Source organism: Mycetomoellerius zeteki, unplaced genomic scaffold (genome assembly GCF_001594055.1).
Source record: "Mycetomoellerius zeteki isolate Tzet28-1 unplaced genomic scaffold, Tzet1.0 scaffold124, whole genome shotgun sequence".
Taxonomy (NCBI): Eukaryota; Metazoa; Arthropoda; class Insecta; order Hymenoptera; family Formicidae; genus Mycetomoellerius; species Mycetomoellerius zeteki.
In genome coordinates, this window is record NW_017256169.1 from 54,393 (window position 1) to 75,447 (window position 21,055).

Below are 21,055 nucleotides of genomic sequence, written 5' to 3' on the forward strand. Positions count from 1 at the left end.
TATCAATCCTGGACAAATTTGGAGTGCGTTCCAAAACTCGACTCTATCAACTCCGAGTATCTTTTATCCTTGTTCAACATTTACTGAAAAACTTGGGTTAACAGAGTTGAGTTTCGGAACGCATTCTGTCACAGTGATGGCACCGATGGCCACTGATGGCACGAGCTATCGATAAAGCGACAAAGCAGTTGGCAAGCAGTTTTATACAGCATTTGATACATCACGTTTGTGTATATACGAGTTGTTCAAAGTTTCTTTTTTGCAATTTGAATAATTTTAGATTTTTTTGCCATATGCGAGAAAGAATCTCTAATAAACAATTCTAACCAAAGTGAATTCATCATGACTCATGTGATGTATCATTATTAATTTTCATATTTCGCGTTCGAGATGTATCGTAATAGTACCAGGTAATATCCCAAAAATTATAGTCGATTATAAAATTGAAGTGCAAGCGATAACAATAAAATGGCAGTGGAATTGTGGAAGTATATTTTATTAGTTGTTATCATAAATTCAGGTAATGACAAATTCTATGTTCTATTCAATCTTAATACGCGCGATTTAATTTTAGTAATGTCGTAATTATTGGAAAATTAATTTCCAGTGACCTCCGAAAGAATAAAGGACATGATATATATGCCCTTCGATGGTGTAGCTGCATGTTTCCGAAGACACAATGGTACACATCAGTTCGGATGTTCCTGTAAGAATCGAAATCAGTTGCTTCTTTGTTAATCATCAATCTCTTCTAAATCTTCAAAACCGATTATTTTAAGTTGCTTTACTGATATTGTGATATTCCAGCTAGTAGATCAGGAAGTGTAGGCGTAGTACATTTGGTGGAGGTAGAGAGTGATATTGCTTGGATAGAAAAGAACGCTACTGCCGGTCCATATACCGTGGTCCTTTCATTTGAGATGTTCAACAGAACCACGCTCCTAAGATTAAAAGATTCAAACAATATAAATGGAGTGCTGCTGACAAAAAATATCAGCTATGAGCGTCCGTTACATTATTCACCTGAAGACGAGTGTCCCAATCGATACTCTGGTTATAAGAAATGCAATAACAAAAAGCCATGGAATCCCTTTGGAAATGCAGTACTCATGGAAGATTGGCCATTTCCCATGTTTTACACAGAGGTTAGATCTGTACTTAATTAATTCGATTAAAGGCTATGCTATTACATACAAATTTAAGCAGTAAGACATAAGCAGGAAGCAAGTCAACATTTTGGATTTGTTACAGCTTACGTTATTGCCTTATGATGATTGGCCAATTTGCTTGCTGCTTACGTTTTTTTTTACTGTTCAAGTTTTTTTTGTGTTCCATAGCCTTTACTCATAGTACGCTAAAAGTCCATTCCGAGTTACACATGAAACGCATGATGTATCGTTATGTCCTTCTTTATTAATTGATAAACAAGGATAAATGATGCATCATGTGCTTCACGCATAACTCGGAACGCACCTTAGTATACTGGATTGGTGCATATTAAAGGCTGCTTTAGATCTAAAGTATCTAAATGCAGTGGTATAACAATCATTTTTACAATAAAATATACATTCTGTTAAGTAACATGATAATGTCATTTAATTATTTAAAATATTTATTTACTTTTACATTACATTTTATTTGTATACTTTTACATTTAACTTTGTTAATTTCATATAACAACTTTTGATATGCACTAATCTAAGATTTGTTCTGTTTAGCTAAACTTTTTACATACTTCATATTCTCTCTTTTCTTCTTCAATATGAAAAGAAAAAAAAGAGGAACTATAAAAAAAGTTCAACTGGGGTAAGAGAGAGAAAAGAACAGACATCCGAGGCCTGTTCTTTGTCTCTGCACTCTAAATTACTTGAAAATTTTCCAGCTTGCTTTCATAAAATTCTAAATATATATTTCATTTTAAATACAAGTGTACACTGGTTTAGCCACAAAAAAACAGACCTCTAGTATAATGCAACTTATATAAGTGACTAAATTTGCTATAAGGACATATTAATATAAATTCTATATGGAAGACGCGTGTTTCAAACAAATACTAAAAGTGTCACGTTTTCAGAATCAGACAGCCTTGGAGGCTATAAAATCTTGTTTCTGGATGCACAATGCGCACGATCTTGAAACACAATATCAGAGGTCTCTTTGTGCGATAGAAATGAAGTCATTCATGTACGCTGCCATTAACTCGGAATCTTGTATAAAGCGTACAGATTTAATATTGAATTTCAATCCGACACAGTTTTGTGATCCGCTTGGAGATAGAAATATACACTGGCCCTTAGCGCCTCTCGATGAGAGTAACAATACAGTAATAATAGTAACGGCACGATTGGATGCGTCGTCTTTATTCGATGGCGTGTCACCCGGTGCGGGTAACGTCGTAACAGGACTGGTTACTTTACTTGCCACTGCGTACTATCTGAATTCCTTAAATGCCACTGTGGACAGTACGTATTCATCTCTCTTCAAAATTGTTAAACTTTTACGACCAATTGTCCATATATACATGATATATAGGACTGCATTTAAATTGAAATACTTTAATATCTTGAAAAAAAAGCATTTTAGAAAAAAATGTTCTAGTTGTATTGTCTGCAAAAGAACAAATAATAAGATCAAACTTTGAAGAAATCGATTTTTCGAAGTCACAATATAAAGGTCACAATGATTTTTTAAAAATAGATTTCTTCATATAAAACTATTAGAATTATTAAAAGTTTACAAGATATTTTATAATTCATGTCAAAATCAATGTGCCAGAAGAAAGTATATAAACATCTCGTAAATTATTCATTTTTTTATCATTTTAATACTTTAATATACAGAACAACTATAGAAAAATCAGATTATTAGAAAAAATCAGACAATTCCTTCGATCATGAAAAATCATTTTATCATTATTTGTCCCTTTCAGACGATACAACTTCTCGTCTGGAATATTTTTTAATGCTTTTTTTTCTTTCAAGATATTCAAGTTATCTCAATTTAATGCCTCACTCTGTACATATATATTTATTCTACGAGCAGTTTAAGCGGCATATGATGCATGTTTTCTTGTCGGATTGCTTGCGTTTTAGTAAATTACTGCAATTGCACATAGAACGCATAATTTCTAGTAATTTATTAAAATGTAAACAATCCAGTAAGAAAACATCGTGTGCCGCTAACTTTACGGAACTGGACTTTGTGTATACAAAAATTTATACTGAAATATCTGTCTAACATCACTTATTGTTGTATATTTATTCTTATTGTATCTAGAGACGAACGTTGTATTTTCTCTGCTGAATGGAGAGGCATTCGATTATATAGGATCCAGTCGTATGGTGTACGACTTGAAACACAACAATTTTAACGCTCTTGGTGGAATCAATTTGAAATTCGACGATATCCTGAGTGTGATTGAGTTTGGTCAGTTGGGCCCGGGAAAGATATTTCTTCACAGTAACGGCGAAGACGATATGATAACTCGTCTGGGGAACGCGTTGAAGGCGAAGATTAAATATGGTAGTGTCCCACCTACGTCCGTGCAAAGTTTTCTGGAGGCGAAACCTAATCTAACGACCGTCGTTATAAGCAATCATGAGGAACAATTTAAGAATCGATATTATAATAGCATCTTGGATGACGCGGAGAGTCTCGGTTTTGATAAGTACATACACAACTTTTTTGTGTTCAATCTTTATATATACTTCATATTTTAACATTATTTGATTTTACATTATTGAGATTTTCTCTCGTGTATCATGTTTTAGAAACGATACTAGCACGCTTGCATCAGATTTAGCGAAAATTGCTCTTCAGGTTGCTAATGAGCTTTATCGAGAGGTGACGGGCGAGGCGCCGCAGCCTGCCGAGCTGCCAGTACCTATGGAGAAGCTTATCTCGGACATGCTAGATTGTTATTTGGAGAGCGCGAAGTGTAATCTGTTTCGTGCGGCTTCGTCGCCTAATACTAAATTGGTCGATCAGGTTTTGCCGTTGTACGTCGGGGTGCACAGAGCGCTTAACATCGCGACGACTTTGACGGGCCAGCTTTTAGCATATCTAACTGGCGAAAAGCTCTATGAGATGAACGAATCAATGTGCTATGAAAATCGACTCGCCTGGATGAGCGGTCCAAACTACACAGGCTTATGTATCAATTCAACTGTCAATTACAGTACAGCCGTGAGTCCTGCGTTTATTATCGATGGTAAGTTGCTACACCATTCACAATAGATATAAGCTCGACGTATCCAAATTGTTCTCGTTATAGGATACGATATGAAATCGGGTATCTACTCAACTTGGACAGAGTCTATATGGCAAACGTTAAGCGTTAGAATGTTTCTCAAACCAGCAGCAGCGACGGAACGCTTCAATCTGATTTTGGGTAGCTTGATCACCGGTTTCTCATTCATATTAGTATGGTTTATTAATAATAGAGCTAACGTGCTATTTAATTCGAGGTATGTATCATCTTTCTAAGGAAAAACTAAAGAGTGTATTAAAATAATATAATTAAAGTAATAATTTAAGTAAGTTAAATTAAAGTAAATTAACGAGATATTAATTTCTAAATATTGCCGAATAAACGGATAAAATCGATGTATAAGACAATTTTGAGATATCTTTCCGTGTTCTTTGTGAAATATTTTGAAGATTTTTCTTAAAGAACTCTTACAGATATCTTAAAGCTGTCTTATACGTCGATTTTAGACATTTTGCTCATTGGATAACTAAAAAAAATATTGCGAAAATTGCAAAATGGTAGAGAACTTTTCGTCTCAGTTTTTTATTAGGAATAGCACTATATGATTAGTGAGCGTTATTTCGGTTACACCCTATATAAATATATATATTTATATATAAACGTAAAATTGAAGTAATATATTTTAAAATAATTATCACACACACACATATATCAATGATACTTTCAGGAGAACCGTTGATTGCTAGGGATACGCTGCGGACCACATATCAATGACCAGGTTAGATAATCATCAAGAAGATCGAGATGTTCCAATAACTAGCCTTTAACCTTGTATGTGTGGTACGCCCTCGGAAGATTTTTACAGCCCGAAAACTATCTGGATGTCACGTTATAATTCTTAAAATTTTTATCTTATTTATCATCATTGCTTCATCCGCAGTGTTCAATTGAAAAAAATCACGGATGCATCTTTGATACTCAATGTAAAGTGAATCTTTCTTTTAGCTTCTTTTTTATAATATCTATATTATAAATTATTTATGAAGTTACATATATGAGAAAAGACATTAAACGGGTAACTCGATAAAATTAACGGTTTTGTATTGTGTACGCGTGTATATAAATGAATGTATGTGTATGTGTGTATAAGGTATAGTCGCATTAATAAGATTTTGTAAAAAATAAAAATTATATAAAAGAACGCAAGCATAGCAACTTCTTTTAATAGCAATAAAAGTTTGTTACTCATGTAACATTAAAAAATCGATCGTGAAAAAGTATATCTCTTTCTGCCCCTCTTACTCTTTTGCCAAGTTATCTTTGAAGGATAACAATATATGAATTATGAGATCTTTTTGCTATAAATATTAAATCTCGAGTGCATATTTCCCTAATAATTTTCACTTTACACACAATTATATAACTTTTCATTAAAGCAACAAAATATGAACGTGGTACAAAAACGTATCGACAATATTAAACAAATGGCATCTTACATAATTATGATAAGAATAAAAAGGGAATAATGCAAGCGTGATGGCATTTATTATCGATAAACAACTTATTTAACAGGGCACTGATGTACACGGGAAAGAATTTAATTTGTATATCTATGCTTTGTGTGTTTTTTTAGTATACATATAAGTATATAATGTGTTTCTCATTTACGACTCGAAATTTGAACAAAGTTAGAAATGGGCCGTTCTCGGAAGAAGGTTGATTCAGATTTAAGAGAGAGAGAGAGAGAGAAATGTACAGAATCTCACTGTATTCTAGATAATCAAAGGTAGAGTGTTATCAGGATATACTTAACTAGTTCAACATCTATAAATTGGACAATTTTTCCTGCGCTGCTTCTCATTTGCCACTCGATCAGGCACGCAATAAAATATGTGAAAAGAAATCACTTTTTCATCTTGAACACATGCATTGAAATAAAACCGGAGAAGTCACCCAGAATTAGAATATTATTCCAGAAATTTAATCCAGATGAATTAGAAATACGGAGATTTATAGTAAGAAGCAAGCACATAATAATGAAATTCTGTGAATAACACGTTAACTTTTGTGTCGATTTTCATACCTATGTGTAATATAATTTCTGTATTTTTTTATTATATATACATATAATTATATTATACACGAATATGTACGAGAAGCGGAATAAAAGTGATATTATTCACAGAATACAAAACGGATGTCATTTCTCGGAACAAGATTAGTTCCATAAACTTTTATAGTCCTCTGTCGAGGGTACTCTCTCTTATAATAATCTTAGAATAATCGCAAATATATTTGTTACGCTGGAAACTACACTATATAAAGTATCTGACCCATTTCTACCTTTATATATCTTTATTTTTTTTTTAATCTAAAGACCTGTTCTTTTTAGCTGAACTTCTTACACGGTTCATCTTTTCTCTTTTTTTCTCTCCAACGTGGAGAGAAAAGAAAGAAAGAACCGTGCAAGAACTTTAGCTCAAGAGAACAGACCTTAATTCTCGATAGATAATTTATTTGCATCGTTGTTAGTGCGACAGACGTTTACGTCTCCTTCCGTACAAAGTGTCCACATGCTCGCGTCGTAATAAATCTTTATATCACGGACACCCGTGTAAAAAAGGCGAGTGTCCGGTGAAAAATATGCCAGGAGCATATACGCGTCTTGTCCATGTGCATATGGATGGAAACGTTCTACGCAACGCACGTCCCGACATACGTTCAACCTCTTCGGTAATCTGTTTACGCTTTCTTTTAACTAATTTTTATTTAGTATACAAGGATGAAGTAGGAGGCTGGGCACCGCCCACCGAATTATCACAGTCGTCTGGTGCCGCAGCACATACGTATACGTGGTTCAGCCTTACAACCTACCTCTTAATCTAGCGTTATTCTACGTTTATTTATTTCTCGGATGCAGTATAGTCCCGTACAAGGTGACTTGTCAAAGCAACGATTACTAGAGTAGCGATCATACTTTTTTACATTTTAGATTGCGATTACATGTTATTGCTTTATTATAAATAGCAGAGAATAGCACAGATCTCTTTTAGTGAATGCTTTCTCTACAAGCTAGGAGACAGCAATACCAAGTAATGTTTTATATCTCATTGTTTTTACTTTTTTAATCTTCACCAGTTGTTGCAACTGATCATTAAACAAACCGATGTCGCGATACCGTGTACGGGAGCTATACTGTCAGCTGTCTGCAACTGATAATATCGTTTTACTCAAGTCATATCGCATATTCAAGTATTCCGCATGATTACGACGTTTTAATCAACGTTACGATTAGGCGATTGAGCGGAAAGTCTTGCGTACAAAAATCAATACGTCTGAGAAACAACAAAAGTAGAAGAAATTACAGAGTTTATAAGAACAGGTCGAACAAACTATTAATGGAAGCACTCTGTCAATTGGCTATATACATTGACTCAACGTAAAAATTATAAGTACAGAGGAAATGATATTTGGCTACCTAAGGCAATCATGTCGACAGACTACATTATATGACACATTCTCCTCCTATAATCGAGTGACTAGTGTCAGCTTATCGTTAACTGCGGTATCCGTGAAAACAGTAATGGCAGAACTGATATAAACTGAGAAAACGAAACGGAAATTTCACGTTCTGCAAACCTCTGTTGGTATAGCAAGATCATATCCTCCTATGAAATTGTCAACTTGGAAACAAACTAATTTACGCTACATTACTTTATGTCGGATCTAATAAGGTAAAAACGGACTTAACCATTCAAATCTCAATGGACGGATCGCGTGGAAAATGATAGCGTCGGAGAAAGCATAAATATATACGCGTATATGTGCATCAGGAAGAATAGTATGTACACGAGAATGCATCGGCGAGAACAGCCAGTTCGCGAGCGAATATCAAAAGTTTTTGTCGGACTCGCATGGGAAGCTCCAAATGAACAAGCTTCTGTCGAAGTGACGCGGTAAAGAAAATTTCTACTGGTAAAACGTAATGATCAAATGTAGACAGCCAATGCGTAAACATTAATATTCCAAAATGTCATATATATCGTTGAATATATTCAATTCTTTTTTTTTTTTTCAAGAAAAGTATTAGCTTTTCTTCAACATACTTGGTAATATTTGTTCTGTTTTGTCCGTTCCTCTCTTTTTCTGTCTTACTAACAGTTCCGCATGTAATATGTACAGTAGTATCATGTAACACGTGTAGTACACGCTTAAGGGACGACACTTAGAGTTTAAAAATATAATCATCATATATTTAAAGTAGTATTATATCATCATTGTATTATGGTTGTGTTTGCTGCTGCTGTTGCTGTTATTACTATTATTATTATATAATTATAATTATTATCATTATCGATAGCGTAATAATTATTATCATTATTAGTTTTATTATTATTATTATCATGGAGGGACAGTGTTTCGCTATGCCACGACACTGCAGAGCTGAACAAAGACTAAACGCGGAAGTTACCACGCTCTTTAATGGCACGAAAAGTACAATTAATATTGCATGCTATACTATAATTCTCCTCTAATTTGGAAATTAATTATCCATATTATCTTTTTACAAATGTGCCACGTAATATGCCTAATCGAATAGCTTACAACTTTTAATTAATGTTAGCAAAGATCGTTACCATTTTTCATACACTGTCCATATTGGCTTTATACAAGTTATCAATTATAAAGCGGATTAATGAATTTCAATCTCAAAAAAGCTTACACGTATTATAACTGTAAACAAAAAATACGCGAATATTTTGGACACAAAAATAATAATTATTGTGGTAGGAGCAGTACAAGTATTAGTAGTAATAGGTAGTAGTAATAGTAGTAATAGTTTAGTAATAGTAGTAATAGCAGTAATAATAGTAATAGTAGTAGTAGTAATAGTAGTAGTAGTAGTTTTAGCGGTAGTAGGAGCGATAACAATAGGAGTGTTAACAATAATAATATTGACAATGATAGTAGAAATAGTAGTATAGTGATAGCGATAATGGAAGGAATAGTAACAGTAATAGTGATACTATTACTAGAAGTAGCATAGTAGTAATAATATATAGTAGGAGTAATAGTAATAATATTAATGGTAATGGTAATAGTAGTATCTGGGTAACAATATTAATCGTAACAATAGCAGTAATAACATAATATTGTTGGCAAAGCTAGCAGAAAAAAATTTCATTTTGTCTATTTTGTTTTATTATACGTCTAATGAAATATCAAAGTTATATACCAAAAAGATCGACAATTAGTGTATCATATCGAAAATATACAAAAGAACAAATTTATACAGTTTCTAGAGGATACGTGCTTAAAAATGTACATTGAAAGAATAGAAAATATGAATGGCTATCATAAAAATATTTCTTTCTTCGGGAAATATTTGTTCGACAAGTCGTTATAATATAATCACGTTACACACACACACACACTCACATATATATATATATATAACGTAATTATATTTAAAACAATATATCTTTTACATACATTACATAAGATGCGTTTCTTCATTTGGCGCTTATAACACTCACGAGCATTATTTGATCTTGTTTAACATTTCATAAACAACAAAGATGAAACAATTTCATGAGCGTTGCGAGCATTAAGTGGAACGCATCCATAGGCGTCATAAATAATAGACATCATAGAGATTAAATCATCAGAAACATATGTTTGTTACAAGTAACATAACAAAAGATCGTGATTCCAAAGAAAGCTTAGATTTATCTTCACCATTTGCGCGCAGTTTACTTAAAAATTTGTCATTGAAAAATAAATAACATTTCTCAAATAACATAATACAAATGTATGTATGTTCGTTCGAGTTAGACGTACTTAAAAGTAAGCTGCTCTTTCTAGTACCTATTCAATCTCAGTTCTCGTCTCCCAGTCCATTATAACGTGTGGATAATATATGAGCCGAGATTAAAAATCTAATCAGTTGTCATAAAAAAGCAGACGGTTGGGTAGCTGATGAATATTATCAAAGTATCGAATGATCAGAGAGCGTGATAACCTCTATCCACATATTCTTAACTTTCACAAGATTAATTACGTATTTGACAGTTAAAGCGATATCTATTCCCGAATATCTTAATACTGTAATGAGCAACTGGATTTGAAGGTACCGTAAAGAGGTTGACGTTTCGGTGATCGACAGAGGTCAGTGAAGATCATCCTCATCGCTATCGTTACCGTCTTTCGATCTAGCGGCACCTCCCTCACCGTCGCTAGAACCCGAATCACTCGCCGAATCATCGGACTGCCAGCCCGCTTGCTGCTGCTGAGCCGCTTGTTGCTGCACTGCGTGTTTCGAAGTCTTGTGACGTTTTCCCGCGCGTGACGTCGCGTCAGTGCCCGCGCCATCCAACATGGGCTGTAGGATTCGTCGACGGGCGTTGATGAACCAATTGTTCACTTGTAGTAACGTTAAATTTGTTTGGCTGGCGATCTGACGCTTCTCGTCTTCGGTTGGGTAAGGATGCTGCAACAGATACGCGTTGGATTACGATTGAACGAAGCAACTGTAACTTTTTTGAAAATTATCAGCAAGTTACTCACTACTAAATGCTGAAAGAGCCACGTTCGCATGATGCTGGTTGCCTGTTTGGGTAGGACACCCCGTTTCTGACGTCCCTTTCTAGCGCTACCGTGATTATTTCTATGATTCCCAGCATGATTCGAAGCCACGTTGCTGGCACTCTCCTCCTCATCTTCGCTCGCCGCAGGGGAAGGCGAGGCTGCGACTGTAATGTCTAAACACAATTGACGTGTTCTATTACACTTATGATCCATGCGTAACGGTACAATTTGTGCATTGAGAGATGGTAACGACAAATCGTTACTATTTTTCAACCCGTATGCGTTGAAGAAAACATGTTATATTTCTAACCGAAATACTTTTTATTGTTAACATTTCTGGTATCCGCGTATTCCACATTTTTTCGCTCTTGCAACGCAACTAATCCCCAGTATCCGGCTTCTTCTAGATATATTCTGTCAGAAATTGTCTGCAAATACTCGCTACTGTCATCTATAAACGGGATTTTAAGAGATTCATCGTGCACAAGATACCGCTGCTTCAAGAAGAGACGAAGAAAAACAGAGTTTATTGAAATTTTGTAAAAAAGTTCCCTGAGAATTCCAGAATTTTTCAATTATTTTTATCTAAAATTTTAGGTAAAAAATTAGAGAATTTTTTAAAATAAAACTTTGTAATAAATTGAAGTATAAGTAACACAAATAAACTACATAATTTAGTAGAAGATGAATTCCACGAGGCTATCTTTTTCTAGGATTAATGAATTACTTTCTTCTGCTGATAATGAGTGTTATCATCTACTCCTGATTTTTTAAATAAAAACTCATGAGTCACACGAGAAGGTACTCGAATGTATATGTCATATTTATTGCTAACTGATTGTCAACATCATCAAAAAATGATTAGAGAAACAATTTTTAAGAGACAGAATATAAAAGAAAAATTCCAAAAATTTTTCTAAATATTAATAAAATTCCATAAAAATTCTCAATTTTCAAGGGTAAAAAAAATATTTCCTAAAAATTCCAGATTTTTCAAATTTTTTTTCAGATAGTAAACACATTGAAAAAAATCAAAATTTTGATGAGAGAAGAATAAAATCTTGATCAATCAGCTGATTCTGATTTGCATCGATCAACACGACTCTCGATCGACGAGAACGATTGAAAGGAATCCATTCGGTGATTCAATGGGCGCATTCAATGAACTTAACGGTTGAGTGAACGCTCGCTGATATAGGTGTATTCTTCTAGATCTAAGCTCTGATTAGAATACACCAATAACAATGAGCACTTGCTTACTCAACTGTTGCTTTGCTGAATGCATCCATTGATATCGCGGCAGCTCTCGTGATTTAGACTCACCTTGGCCGAGATACATGTCGTTAACCGGGGCGCATGGATGCGCCCCGATTTGCGAGAGAGGCGTGCTTCCATGTATAGTGGACGGTGAGAGCGGATCGTCGAGGTCCTGGCTAGTGGATTTGCCCGAGCGCTGGATGGCGGAAGACGGTCGGACCGACGAAAGTGGATCGTGATTAACGCTCTCTTCCCGCGTGTGCGAATTCGCGCCATCGTTCTCCGCCACGGCGTCCCCACGGCTCACTCTGAATCCGTTAGCTCCCGACTCAACATCATTGCCTGTAGATGACAGCACCTGGCAAATATATGTCTCAACTAGCCGTCAGAGAGCAGGGATGGGAAATTCAGTAATATCTCAAGAGATGTACGCATACATTCGTACACGGTGATGTAATACATATATTATCGCTTCGATTGATTCAACGGTAATATATATATTACAGATCGCAATGCATAAACGGTAATGACAATAACGATGTCGCGGGATTCTTCGCGTACATCCCTTCTACTACGGGAATATCTACGTTGGTAAGGGGGATAGACCGGACAGACGGGGGAGCCTAGCTTCATCGTAGTATATCGGGCAAACGTCTAACCTGCAACGGACTGCTGCCGTTGCTTCCACTCGACGGACCCATGTCGTGACTGTGGTGGCTGTAGTCGCTGCGTAACAGATTCTCGCTCTGCATCTTGCCCTTCAGACACGTGATGTACCTGTTGCAGAAGTCCTTGCACAACTCTTGCACCTTCTCCAGCTCCAGTAGGTGAATACGTAGCACCTGTATCGCTTTGATCATCTGCAAAAAACATATCTCCATGGAAACGCGCTTAAACGCTTCATTCAACCGATCGTCATTTCTCGTCGTTTGCCTCATTCATTTGTTCCCCATCTTGACTTTGCACGCGTCGGAGTCACGTGGGGAAACGAAAGGAAGAACGAGCGAAAAGTTTATAAAAAGAAGTCTAATAAGTATGAAGAAAAGTCTAATGGATATGCTCCCTTTTTACTGACAACCATCATGCTTAATAGCATTAGAGATTTTGAACAAAAGCAGCAGCGATAGTTCCTCCAAAGAACTTATTTTCTAGATCTAATAACTATTTTTTACGCTCGTTTTTCCAACGTTGTATTGCACTGTAACTGCCTCGCCTCGAGAGCTGCAGTAGTCGCAGTAGCAATATGGCTGCCATTTATGGCATTTATGACGTCATTGATGGAACTAGATGCTATCGCAGTAAACTGCATAACGGAACAATTTTTCTGTATTACCAGTATCGACAATATATATCGGAACACAGCTAATGACATATATCATGTCTAGAATCTAGGCCAATGACGTATACATATACTAAAGCCTTGTGTCCACAATGCTAGAAATCCGAGATTTTGAATGGAGAAAAAATTGACCAATCACATTGATCAATTGGCCAAATTGTTCATATGTGTGATCTGTCAATTCTTTCTCCATACGAAATTTCGGAACGATTTTCAGCATCGTGGACACAAGGCTTCAGATCAAGTATTTGGGATTCTACATAGGAGATTGAGGATTGCGAATTGGAAATTAGAATTCAACCAATCAGAATGAAACGGATTAAAATTAAAATTATTTGATTGATAGAGAATTCAAATCTTCAACTAGCAATCCTCAATTTCTAATTCTGATACGGATTTATCTGCTAACAGAATATAATACCACATTGACTACAGAAACTGAGCACACTGCTATTTCATAATCATTTAAAGTTATTCTTTTTAAGTTTATGAAATGAAAGATTTTGCTTGGTTTCTGCCAACAATCTACTGTCAGATTATGTCGACAAGTTTTGCCAACAAAACATGAGTTTAATGCGGACGCAGACGATACCGAATCTATTGAAATATCTGAGCAAATCTATTGTCAATCTGTTGTTATACTGCAAGCAATTTGTTTACTGAGATGTACGTCATTGAGAGATTCGTCTTAATAAAAAGTTTGTCTTACCAAACCGTCAATCTCGGGGTCATTGATCAGGAAAGGCTTTCGGTCTCTTTCTTGGTGCTGGACAAAAGCCTGTATGTCCATGTTGAAGCTTTCGGACGTGGAGTTGTCCGAGCTCTGGGTCGCTTGTTCGCATCTTTCGAAGAGTAACGCCAGCAGCGGGAAAAAACGGCCCTCTTGTCGGCTTCGAACTGGGCCTGATCCTGATGAGTCGTATAATCGGCGACCCCACTCGCAGGGTCCTGATCGTATCCGGGGGTCACCATCGCTAGCGCAACGGCCGTATTACCCTCTTGCATCCTGCCACAAACACATCACGTATTCGTCATCCAATTCACGGATTATCTTCTGAATCACAATTTATGATAAAATACACTTTAGCTTTTTGCTCCAAGTTCTAAGTTGTGATGTTAATTTGTTTTAAACTTTAAACTTTTACACTGGTTCTACAATAAATCGGTAGCCTGTAGTCGGTGAGTTGGGATTGGTCGAAATCGATGAATCGGTAGGGTTGGCCAGTAGCCAACTTCTAAAATTACCGACTCATTGTAGAACCAACGTTACAGTTGAAATCTGACCAACTTAGTCTCGAAACACATAGGTGTAGTAAACCTCAAACATTAAAAAATTGATCGATCATAATCGATTATTCTTCTTACATTCGACTGTGATAGGTCATTTCTTACGGTTTAAGGCTTAAAACTTAAGTTTTACGCCTTAAAATTTCATTATAGACGCCGTTTAAGATTTTCTTGACGTCGCTTCATAGATTGAAAGTTAAAGGGAGTTTTTCTTACCTATCATTCCCCCTTGGCAATTCCCATTCTCATCTGGATTCCCCGTGACTCCGTTCCCTTTGCGCCTAAGGTTCGATTGTTCGTTCAAGGCGCTCGTTAAATTGTTCGATTGAAGGATGCTTTAAGAAGAAACAAAATCATGATGAGAATTATATCGACTGCTTTCTTTTAGGAAACACAAATCGACACAAATTAACACACTCGAACACAGTTTGCCATAGTTAAATGAAACATCATATATAATGTATGCGAATTGTTAATACCTTACTTTACAAAATTATAATTAGTTCAAAATTTCTCAAACAGAGTTTTCTAATGTATGCACTGAAAAAAAAATATAGTCAATTTTAATAAATATTTAGTTCAATACGGCCAACTAAACATTTACTTACAGTAAATAAATATTTGTTCAGTAAAAAGAATGATTAATGTTTCTTGTATCAAATAAATATATCTTTATATTTAATAAATATTTAGTTGGCAGTATTGAACTAAATATTTGTTAAAATTGACTATATTTTTTTTCAGTGTGTATATTATATTGCGGATGCATTTTAATATCGGTCAAAATCACATTTGAACACACTCCGACTTTCCTCCCGAATAGAGTCGAAAAGTGTCGACTGCGTTTGAACAAAAATTGTAAATGGAAAGCGACGTGTGTCGATTTGCGTCAAAAATGTCGACTGTGTTTCCTAAAAGGAAAGCAAGCATCATCTCGTCAAGAGGTTAATTCCTACTTGCGATCGCTCCGCGAAATTCGAAAGGGATAAAAAGAGAAAGAAAGGGTATCCGCGAGGAAGTGAAAAATCGATAAAGAGAGAAAAACAAGAAAAAGAGAAACGAAGAAAAACGTCGCATCCCGCCGCGCCACGCCGCGTGAACAATCGAACGATGCGGCACCGCATTTAAATGTCATCATTAGACAGCATTGGCGCCATCGGCGCCCGGGGCTCCCATCGATTTCGGAACGGCGTATCTTCCGGGACGCGGGGTTAAATAGCGCCCCACTGGAGGAAAGAAAAAAGAAAGACAATAAAGATAATCCGGAAAAAAACGCACGCGTGTAAAATATCCTAACGTGTAAAATATTCCAGGCCAGTTCCCTCGAGAACTGGCAGCAAGTGGCAAAGGATAAAAAATCGCGACACGAGGTCGTCTTACGTAAAGGTGACGAGTGCTTTTCTTTCCTCCTGTTTTTCTCTCCAAGCGAGAACGTCGTACGTCAATACGCGTCAATAGTACGTCGATTCAAATCTACTCTCATCGGCGATTAATTTAACGCTATCATCAATAATGTGAGAGAAAAGCTGCTGATATACGTATATGATGATTAGGATTGTAGGAAACTCTCGGGAAAGAGATGATTGTCGCAGAGTCGAAGCCCAGAGCGAATGAGCGCGTTCAGCGGACTCAACAGTTAAGTGAGCATTCGCTGCCATTAATGTATTCTTTTAAATCTGAACGTTTGATCGGATGAGCTAGAAGAGATGATTTAGAAGAATACACCAATAACAGCGCTTACTGAATTGTTGAAATGTCCGCTGAATGCACCCAGTGGCTGCGTTTAGCAGTGGAAACTCCATGAGCAATCATTGTCAGTGATTCTTTAATATGATTGATTCCTACAGTTAGATCCAGTGAAGAACTAAAAGCAAGAACCAATTATATTAAAGAATCACTGAACGCTTACTGATGAGTTTTCCTTACTGAATGCAGCCAATGGACGTGGCTGCGTTTAGCAGAAAAAGCAGCTTTGCAATTGTTGTAAGATTCTTTATTATTGATCTTGTTCTTGGTTTCTCATTGAATCTAAATGTATAACAGGCTTTCTACAATAAGTCATTAGTTTATAAATTCACAACCTTGCTTTAAGAGGCCGTAATGCTGATTCTACAATGAGTACAGAGTCGGAAGTCTTAGTTTTAATCGGTGAAGTTGGCCGATCAGCGTTAGTCGTACAAGTTGGTTATTGGTCAACTTCACTGATAAGACTTAGGACTACCAACTACCGACTCATCGTAGAATCAACGTTAGTCTTAATCGGTGAAGTTGGCTAATCAGTGTTAGTCGTACAAGTTAGCTATTAGTCAACTTCACCGATAAGATTTAGGACAAGCGACTTACCGACTCATTGTAGAATTAACATAAGCCATAAATCGAAAGAGAAATGACGTTAATTCCTATTTCTAAACTGTTCTCGCGCAGTTTTTAAACTTCAATCGTTAGATTCGTAAGCGAATTGAGAAAAATCTAATTTTTACGGCCTAAAAGCAAGGTTGTGAATCTAGATTTCAGCTAGAAACATGTAAAAAAAGTAAGACAAAAAAATTAACCAGTAAGCGAATCAGTCAATCACACAGTGGAGAACGTAAAATAGTTCTCTACTATGATCGGCCGATTAGCTTACTATGTTCCTAGCTTCATCTAAGCTTTAAGTCTTAAGGCCATGGCACACCTTTCGTAACCATAAGACGTACCGTAAGAATCAGCCAATTAAAATTAAGAGTTCAAAAGAATTCTCAACTATGATTGGCTGATTTTTACGGTACGTCTTATGGTTACTGTTACGGAAGGTGTGTGCCATGGCTTTTAAGATCATAGCACACAAAAAACTAAGCAGTCGTAAGTAATAAGATCAACGTGTTGGATTGGCTATTGTTTATTATGGCCTTACAGTCTTTACTGTGATTGGCCAATTCGCTTACTTCTTACGTTTTATTGCTTAAGTTTTTTGTGTGCCATGATCCTTAAGCCCTAAGAAATTTACCAATCATAGACTATGTTTACAAGGTTACCCTTAATCGCCTTTAATAACATCCATAGTTAGAAACTAACCAATCATAGTTATTCCATTCTTCAGAGAAATTGCTATGATTGGTCAGTTTCATAATTACAGATGTTATTAAACCCGATTAAGAATGCCGTGTAAATGTAATCATCATAGTCATTCCATTCTTCAGAGAAATTGCTATGATTGGTCAGTTTCATAACTATAGATATTATTAAACCCGATTAAGGATGCCGTGTAAATGTAGTCATAGTCATCGATCATTCTCCTCACGTTCGATTATGATCGGTTTTTGCTTTCAGCTTAGATAATTGCTCATTTCATCATATTAAGGAATTCTACAATAATTGTAAAACGTTATTTCTGCAGCTACCCTGCGAACGTTCCCTCGGCACGTGGGTTCTCCGCTTGGAAAACAACAGGGGACCGACCACTTGTTTACTGCCTGTCAATCATCGGGTTGAGCCTAACCTGCGCGACTCACTCGCTCTCGCACGCCGTCGCGCAGAAAAGCGACCGCTGTTAAAACACGCCCTTCAAACGTTACACTTTACACGACAGGCGGACCGCGCCTCCTCCTCCTCCCTCTCCTCTTCCTACACCCTTCCTCCCAAACGCGCACTACTTTTCCCGATTTGTCATCGCTCGTTTGATAAAATCGAAAGGTGATCATCACCGCGCACCAACGAGAATGATTAAAGACGAGATACGCGGTCGAGCATTGTCGTGGTGTTTCTCCAAAAAAAGAAGCTCTACTAAAGATCATATATAAGAGTCTGGCCATGAACAGTTTTGTCAAGACAAGAGTAAAGCCTAAAGTCTTATGGGCTTTTTATAATAAGTTATTACCTAAGTTTTAAGTCCAAAGCCATAAACATGACTAATTACAGTCGAATATGAGAAAAATAATCAACTATAATTGATTTCTCATGGCTTAAGGACCATGGCATACAAAAAACTTAAGCAGTAGAACATAAGCAGTAAACGAAAATTGACCAATCATAGTAGAGATCGTAAGACCATAGCAGTAGCAAATCCAACACGTTGTCTAGGTCCACAACCTTATTTTAAGAGGCCCTAAGCTGTAGAACCATAAGAAATTGATCAATCACAGTCGATTAATTTTTCTCATATTCGAATGTGAGAAGAATAATTGACTGTGATCGATCAATTTCTTATTCTTACTTCTTAAACCAAGCTTACTTCGCATATTGTAGACGACGCCTAAGACTCAAGAGAGCTTAGATAATGGCTTATTGTAGAAAGCCCATTAAGTATAATAAAAGGCACAGGTAATAGGAACAGAGAATAAAAGTACTGAAACATACAACATGTATAGTAAGCCTTAAACTGTAAAAAATCAAATAATCATAATTGATTATTCTCTTCATATTCGACCGATTGGCCTCTTAATGGCTTAAAGGGCCATGGCACACAAAAAACTTAAGGCAGCAAGACATAAACAGTAAGGAAATCAACATGTTGGATTGGCTACTACATTTGGCGATTATGACCTTACGAATTCTACTGTGATTAGTCAATACGCTTACTGTTTACGTTTTACTTCTGAAGTTTTTTTGTATGCCATGACCTTAATGCGTGGTCTACAATGGGCAGTAGCAGTAATGGATTAAGGAGTAAGCATAGAAATCAATCAATCATAGTCGAATGTGAGGACAATCAACTAGACTATGCATAAGAGATTTCAACCTATCAGAAACCGTATGCTTATGATAAACATAATTCTTATAGGTTAAAATCTATTATATTCCCTGTTCTATTACCAAAACACAATAGGTGTAGTAAGCTTTAAGCCATAAAAAAATCAATCATAGTCGATTATTCTTCTCACATTTGACTGATTGGCCTTAGGGTTTAAACCTTTACTATTCGTATTGTATTTCAGGACTTATTTATGACTGAGAAAAAAACGCGGTATTAGCTTACTCATTTTAGCTTACTGAAGTTGACAAAAAGAACGGCTAATCAAAAGTTTGTCATCTTGTGGCCAAAGGAAATGTCATCAGCTGATCATCAGATCCTAGTATCCCATCTCGTTTCCGAACTTTAAATAAAATATTATTGGTCTCGTAGATATCACGCTTGTTTACGTCGAGCGTCTATTTTTCTCCCACCCAAGAAAGCTGCGCGCTTTCGCGGAGGACCCGCGAAACGGCCCACCTTTTCCGTACAAAAATGTCGGACGACAATCGAAGGGTAATTATCGACTCCGATTAGACACGTTTGCCGAAAGATTTAAAAGTGATTCTTATTCCTTCTATTTCCTTGTGACGCGCGATGCGAAATCCCACACGAAGTCACGCACGCATTGGAAATTGAGGACTGTAAGTTAAAGACAGAATTCAACCAATCAGAAGGAAACGGATTAAAATTAAAGTTATCCGACAGGTGGAATTCTAATTTTAATTCGTAAATTCACAGTTTCCAATACGTTGTGTGTGACGAGGTTTTAACTCACACGCGAGATGATTGAGAAACATGCGATATTCGTCGTAATCGTGACAACGCTAACTTCAAACGATCGAGAGAGCTCGAAGGGCGACGATAACGACGGCGACGTCGCTCGTCCACGACTCGCTTGCGCGAGTCGACGAGAGCGTGACCCTCGCGACTCGATTCACCGTCGCGAACGCGCGCGCAAGCCGACCTTGTCCCAGCGAGAAAAATGGGCGTTCACGCGGCGCACGTACACGATCGTCGCTCTAGAAACGAACTCCGGCCGAACCTAACCTCGCGGTGGCGGCAGCTGCCGCGTGGAAGCGCCGAGCAATCCGACAACCGTTCCAACAGTTGCCGATCGCGAACGCGTGGATCGGTTCGTGTATCTTCGCAGCTCTTACCGTGATTCCGCGGTAGGGTCGATCCACCTAGAAGCGGCACGCAACACCACCGTTGCGCGATACGTCTCGTTCGTTTTGTTTTCACGCAACTACGCAGCGCGATCGAACCGTCATAGCCGTGACGAGCGGAGCAACGGGCATCGACGAAGGGTGAGGGCCCCGTGTTTCGCCCGTGTGCACGTGCCGGGGGGAAGGACGCACACACTTTTGTCGTTCGTTTTCCAGAGAGGGGAACCGCCACTCGCCAATAGTCGACCAGAGCCGGTTTTACGCACTAGCGCCGGTGGCACACTACGTTCACGAGCATTCACCGAGTACCGTTCGCCGCACGCTCACGTAGATGATAAGTTCCGGTAGCCGGACATTTTTTCGCACAAACGCGACCGTCCACCCCGTTTACTCCTTCCACTGGTCTGTCTTTTGTGACGTCACCGATTCAATACTTTTCGCGAAGGTTTCTCGCCGTGATGGCGCCGTTGGAGTACGTCATCCATCCGACAGATGGC

The 21,055-nt window shown here is 37.2% G+C and overlaps 2 protein-coding genes across 2 annotated transcripts; one reads left to right on the forward strand and one right to left on the reverse strand.

Moving 5' to 3' along the window:
- The first annotated feature begins 146 nt into the window (after positions 1-146).
- On the forward strand, positions 147-6,353 carry Nct (Nicastrin). Its single transcript, XM_018461631.1, has 8 exons — positions 147-520; positions 608-706; positions 808-1,145; positions 2,075-2,462; positions 3,277-3,667; positions 3,771-4,210; positions 4,274-4,466; positions 4,938-6,353. The coding sequence occupies exons 1-8, from the start codon at positions 469-471 to the stop codon at positions 4,954-4,956; spliced, it is 1,920 nt and encodes a 639-aa protein (XP_018317133.1). The 5' UTR covers positions 147-468; the 3' UTR covers positions 4,957-6,353.
- Positions 6,354-9,663: 3,310 nt separating this feature from the next.
- On the reverse strand, positions 9,664-20,952 carry LOC108731344 (homeobox protein PKNOX2). The gene is given in 9 exon segments (XM_018461634.1): positions 9,664-10,700; positions 10,778-10,971; positions 11,109-11,249; positions 12,122-12,413; positions 12,715-12,915; positions 14,104-14,267; positions 14,270-14,400; positions 14,898-15,016; positions 20,550-20,952. Coding segments are annotated over 7 exon segments (1,443 nt in total). The 5' UTR covers position 14,400; positions 14,898-15,016; positions 20,550-20,952; the 3' UTR covers positions 9,664-10,379.
- Positions 20,953-21,055: the final 103 nt, after the last annotated feature.

Coding starts and splice junctions, on each gene's coding strand:
- Nct (XM_018461631.1), top strand. CDS start 469: ATGGCAGTGGAATTGTGGAAGTATATTTTATTAGTTGTTATCATAAAT. Junction 1,146..2,074: donor TTCCCATGTTTTACACAGAG/GTTAGATCTGTA, acceptor TCACGTTTTCAG/AATCAGACAGCCTTGGAGGC. Junction 2,463..3,276: donor CTTAAATGCCACTGTGGACA/GTACGTATTCAT, acceptor TATTGTATCTAG/AGACGAACGTTGTATTTTCT.